We start from the raw sequence: 6,000 nt of genomic DNA, 5'->3' as shown, positions 1-6,000 counted from the left end.
GTACAGTGGGGTTTCAAGCTTCTATTTTAGGTACCTAACGCGTTATTCACTAGAACTCTGCTGTAAGCAGCTAAGCGGTGTGTACGCTACGGAACTCATTATGACTAGCATTAAGACGATAAAATAATAATCCATACGAATATGTACTAGGGGTTATGGTTATATTAGCTATAGACCTCGCAAGTATCTTTTAAGTTTGAACCCCCATGGCCCTGCTATTTTTAAAAATTTACAAACACTGAATCGACAAAAGAATAATCAGTTTGGTAATGCCACCTATAGAGGAGAACAAACAACCGGAAAACGGACGGTGAAATGGTAAAGCTTCGCTCGCGCTTACTAATTACAGCTTACCTAAACATCTGTTACAATACGATTACTTGGAGTTAACACTTGACTTGACAGATGGGCGTGCCTTCAGTAAATTTTCAACTTTTAGATCATACAAATAAAATAGTTTTTACATAATCTGTAAACGTGGGTAGCGGTATACTAAAAATGGCTTTATTTGTACGACGTCAAAGTTGAAAATTGACTGAAGGCACGCCCATCTGTCAAGTGTTAACTCGAATTAATCAAACTGTACAACGGGATAGCTTTTATGTGAATCATCATAACGAAAACGAAACCACTCGTGCTACTTGCCAATCCCAAATTCCACAATCTAATTCGCTAATTCGAAAAACCAGAGATCTGAACTATCTAATCTTAAACCTAATTAAGTTTGGCAATATTGAATAACGTAACGAACTTGAAACTAACAAATCATAAGCCATCGGCGCCGTTTATGACGTACGATTGTATCGTGTCGACTAAGTATTCAGAAGTGCCGACGGCGATAACCAAACACAAGTAACCACTATAATGCACCGCCTTCAAGAATGCCCAGGTTTTATCACAGAATATAGACAAAGAGAGCAAATGCAGGTAGCTGTGCGGATTGACTATCCTCCACAAACCAGTGGCGAAGAAAAAGATACCAGATTTAAACATAGTCTCCCTTCTCGCCATGTCATATTCCGGTGAATTCTCAAGCAATTCCTGATAGATATCGATGTATCGATTCCAAGCTAAAGAAGAGAGTAACATTTGACCAGAAAACAGGCCTAGAACTTGAACTATACGTTGAAAGGTCACTTTGGTTTTATAAGAAATGCCAATCTCAGCTGTATGGTCCCTTTCTATATCCTCGCTTGTATTTATTTCTTTTAGTTGATGGTATGGTAGAGTGCTGACTGGAGTGTCTTTGTATCCTCGTCTAGGAGGATTGTTTTTAAGATAGATGAGTATACCAATCATCATGGCAACAACGCCTAATAAATCGCAAATACCATCGACCCAAAAACCGACCGAGCCCACTAAAGACCTCTCTCCCTTGATATTTTTCCTTTCCCTAGCGACGTGACCGTCGAGATCGTCAAGGAACATTCGAATTTGGAACAAAACGACCGCGAAACGACGCGCGGCCAAACTCTGGCAGGTAAGAAGCTTAGCACCAATCAGAGCAACGAACACGTGAAAGAAAGATATCATATTCGGTGTTATAAACAGCAAACGTTGCGAAATACCGAGCGCTATGTCGACGATTGCACAAAAAGGACCGTAAATGTAATGGTTAATATGGTCTATCATTAAAGCTTTAACTGTTGGATGGCATAAAGGGTTAATACTACAGGGCACCCACAAAACGTCTTCATAATTAGAATCCTTCTTCAAAATGGATTTGTGAGTTGAGCTGTCGCTACTGTTTTCTCCTGAACTCCCAAAATTGTCGAGTCTGTAGTTCTGTATGCGCAAAAAGAGGAATGTATCCATGTAAATGCAGTAGATAAAGGTAACTAGAAGAAGAAAAGTGAGCACTTTGCTCGCTGTGGATGATGGCCACATCATTGTGAAGTCCGCCAAGGTGAAGGCTTATAAACTATAAATAAAAACGTAGGGTTTCTCCTTTTCGCCGAGAACGCTTTAAATCGCTACGATGTTATTCCATGGGCCGTCGCGTTGGTGTAAAGTTGTAAAACGAGGCCGCCTATTTTAGAATGAAAAAATACAGCGCGGAGAGAATGTTATGAAACACCAACATTGTTATTTCTATAAACACTGTAATATTTGCTTAGAGCTACTTTAACACCTGAGTCGTGATCGCAAAACAGTTTGTTATTAATATCAGAGGTAAGGCAATCGATTTGTACGTTGTAAAATCTCGTATATTTCTTGATACAGCCGCCGCATTCCATGGATCGTGTCTTGTTTCGAACAAAAAACCAGGATTCTGTTATGCCATTTTTTCACCACACACACTGTCGGGAGACCGTGCAACATTTACACTTCGCAGAATTGAGAACTGGAGCTTTGTTTTGTAAAATCGATGCACTGCTCGCGTTGTTATCAAAACACCACACTTTAAAAAATATTTTTACACCGCCGGCACCAGTAACAAAGGTAGGTGACACTTCACTTGTTTGCAAATCAGTTCATTGTAAACAGTAGGTTTTTATACATGACCACGGGTGTTTGAAACGGTTTGCGTTTTATGGAATTCGCGAGCCTTATTTCGAGTCCAAGCATGCGTGCGCATTGGAGGCGCGTAACGGAATGACGTTAGCGGGCGAAAATGGCCGCCGTTCCCGCCAAAATGTGATGCCAACATAAAGAAAGCAACCTTGTCTTGGCGTACTGTGGTACAGTTTGAGGTGGCGCGTTTTTAAAAAGCTTAAACTGGTTAGGAATGTCGGATGTTTTTAGATAAAGGGTGGTGTGATCTCGTATTTGTAATTATAAATGTTAACGGAGCAAAGTTTGAATATTCCGGTTGATAACAGATGCTGGTAGTTAATTAGTCACATAGCAATCGTTGTTGTGCTAATAATTACCGGCGCATATCTAAACAAACGGCTAATCAAATTGTTGGTGGATACACATACATATTTAAATGAAAGAGAAACTGTAATTATCTACATCATCTTAATTACTAATCTGTCCTTTCGTTTTTCTTTTTACTGATCATTTAAAATATACTACTTTGTTTTTTTTTGTTTCAATCGCAACTTCTGAAATATTTTTTTTAAGTTTAAACAGAATCACGAGCACTTTTATTGATTTGGATGAAGAAAAAATTTAGTTGTTACGAAAATTGGTGTTGTTTTTTTACATCAAAATCAATATTGCTAGTGATTCTGAGTAATTTTCATTTTTTTGTATGAACTCAATTTAATGTAATTGCCATATGGAAAAATAAAATGTCCTGATAAAAATCCTGACACCCTAAAAGTCCCGGCCTAACATTTCTTGTAACAGAGATTTGGCATAAAACTAAATAACACAAGTAGATTGAAACTAGAATTTTAAACAAATTGAGATCTCTTTAGCAGTAAGTTAGAAATAGAAAATAGAAAACGTTTATTCGCATTTCGCAAATTACATAAGTACACAAAATAAAACAAGTATTAAGCTGGGTACTGACCAACATTACGAGGTGAAATGTACATTCGCATCGAGCATGTTACGCATTGAGCATGTTTGCTGTGTTCTCAAAATCTGCGTAATGTTGCTCGTCAAATCTTGTGCTCCATATTCGCCAGCCACTCTCAGTAAAGATGGCTGACTTGTTACAGCGTACTGACTAAACCGCGTAACAGTCAAAGGATTCGCCAAAAAACCGACAGCCGGGTGGAGCACTCAAAGCGAGCAACAAGCGGCTCGTTGCTCGCTGGTTTCCCCGTAACACTAAGTACTGACTGCACGAATGCTCAGTGTGCAACATGTTACATTACAACTCGTAACATTGGTCAGTACCCACCTTAAAATAAATATTAATGACAGTATTTGCGAAATCGCGAAACGGTTGGAGTTAAATTTTTTAATAGCTTTGATAGAAGAATAAATTAATTAATATAGCTTTGTTGATTATCTACTTATGACTTACATTTATCACTTCATTCTTTAAAACTGTAAACTTTGTAACAAATGTATCATGAAGACAGGGTAAAAACCGAAACCCTATTACTAAGACTGGCTGTCTGTCCGTCCGTCTATCTGTCTGTCACCAGACTGTATCTCATGAACCGTAATAGTTAGACAGTTGAAAGAGATCATAGTACAGACAGATTAGGAACCTAACACACAACATTGAACTGCATTGGAGGTATGCATGTTTTTCATCACCAAAAAGCTTATTTTTAATTTCAAATGTGGCTTCATACATGAATTCAGTGAAACTCAGAGGCATCAGCTTAAGCTTTATCCCACAATCCTGTTTGAAAGGCCATAGGTCTTATAACCTAGTGGCACCATCAGAGGCGTCTTTACCTATAGTGCAGGGTGTGCGTTGCACACATGCGCAGCGGTGTTAGGGGCGCCGGCCGCGGCACTTTGTACCAATTCCTTTTTGACCGCGCTCTTTCTAGATGGCGCTAAAGTAATAATTGCACACGGGCGCTACATGGGCTAAAGACGCCGCTGGGCACCATGACTTTGCTCTTACTTAGTATCTTGGTTTGTTATATAGTGAAATGTGGGTAGACAGAAAAACCAGTCTGCTATCTGCTTTCTGCAGCTTATGGCTCAGCATCCGATTATCGTAAGTTTATAATAGTGGCGACGAGGATATCATCCTCACTTGATAATAGTGTGTGGTGCCATTTATCCTAACTATTATAGGTTACAACTCCTGTGTTCCAAATTGGATTGGAAAAGAATAAGACATGATGTATCTTGTCAATTTTCCCAATTATTTTTATTTTTCTCAGCAGTTTGTTAGTCTAAGATTTTTAAAGCAAACCCTATTCTTAGAGCATTGATTCCCAAATAGTAGGTCAAAAAACTGTTAAGCACTTACCTGCGGTACTTGGGTAGACTTTCCACAGCCCGTCTCTCCAATTAGTATCAGAGTCTGAAATTTCTCCAGTAAATATAGTATGTGATTCCTATACTGGAACACTGGCAACCGTTGCCTTTGAGTATCCAACGGTAGGTGATGGTATCGGTTGTAAACAAAATTTGATTTTGCATCATTATCTGTGGTCAACGCGGAATCAGTGTTCGGATTTATCAATATTTCAATTCCGCCATCTTTATTCCTGGATGGATAGAGCGGATCATTGCCTGAAAAAATTTAAAATGTAAACATAACCTCAAATAGGCTCGAAAATAAGCGAAGGCTTTGAAATAAACTGAACGCGAATTAATTTTAACGCTTGAAAGTGATAGCATTACAATGAAATTACCTTTGAAATGACAATTTTAATTAGAAATTATGCTATTGTAGAGCGGTAGGTATATTATTAGCGGCTAGTAGGTTATTTACCTGGTTTTATGAATCTCGGTCTAGACGCTAACATAATGTATTCGGCGCTTCGTTCACTGTTTTAATTCAGTCTCTATAATTTCTGTTTTCTTGCACAAATTAGTAGTATTTATTTTGGTTGCAGTAAATTTACTGTCACCGTCACCTGTCACTTTCACTTGTCAATGCGAGATATTTCTACGCTTTGCTTTTTGTGTATTCAACAAGTCTCTACTTTCGCAAAAATCGAAAATATAAAACAATATAACAACGCATTTAAAAAAATTATATATGCGGAGAGTTTATGCATATTTCTGATAATGTATTTGGTACTTGATATTAACTGAAGTTTTAATTTATTATTCTGTGAATTTGACTATTTGATTCCATTCATTTGACGTTGTGGTTTTGCAGAATAGCGTAAAATGTTCCTACTGGTAGTAGCCGTTCCGTTTCGTCCAATCCAACCTTGAAGCGTCCAACGTACAAATTTGCGATAAAAAATCGTGTTTCTCTATTCAGCCATTATTTATTTATTACATTGAAAAAAAAAATAACAAAAAATATTAAAACAAGCTAATTTATTAAAATCAGGAAATTAAATGACTATAAAGAAAGAGAATCACTCAGAAACGACATTATTGTAGAAATAGCACACTGTCATTTTTGTGAAATCCCGCCCGCTCGAACTTTGCTTATGATCAACTTATGATGCG

General features: G+C 37.8%; 2 protein-coding genes across 2 annotated transcripts in view; both read right to left on the bottom strand.

The window, feature by feature from the left end:
* Window positions 1-5,696, bottom strand: part of LOC141444154 (probable ATP-dependent RNA helicase DHX35) — a 77,336-nt gene extending 71,640 nt beyond the window's left edge. Inside the window, 2 exon segments of the mRNA XM_074109600.1 lie at window positions 4,838-5,103; window positions 5,306-5,696. Coding sequence (XP_073965701.1) covers window positions 4,838-5,103; window positions 5,306-5,339 — 300 coding nt within the window. The 5' untranslated portion in view covers window positions 5,340-5,696.
* Window positions 15-2,581, bottom strand: Cpes (Ceramide phosphoethanolamine synthase). The gene has a single exon (XM_074109602.1). It carries the CDS (start codon window positions 1,888-1,890, stop codon window positions 766-768), a length of 1,125 nt encoding a protein of 374 aa, XP_073965703.1. The 5' UTR covers window positions 1,891-2,581; the 3' UTR covers window positions 15-765.
* Window positions 5,697-6,000: the final 304 nt, after the last annotated feature.

The sequence above is a fragment of the Choristoneura fumiferana genome, chromosome 29 (genome assembly GCF_025370935.1).
Source record: "Choristoneura fumiferana chromosome 29, NRCan_CFum_1, whole genome shotgun sequence".
Lineage (NCBI taxonomy): Eukaryota > Metazoa > Arthropoda > Insecta > Lepidoptera > Tortricidae > Choristoneura > Choristoneura fumiferana.
Note: the sequence above shows the minus strand (reverse complement) of the source record. Positions and strands in the feature narration are given on the sequence as shown.

What these genes read in the sequence shown, in the direction of transcription:
- Cpes (XM_074109602.1), bottom strand. Translation starts at nt 1,890, where the DNA reads ATGATGTGGCCATCATCCACAGCGAGCAAAGTGCTCACTTTTCTTCTT.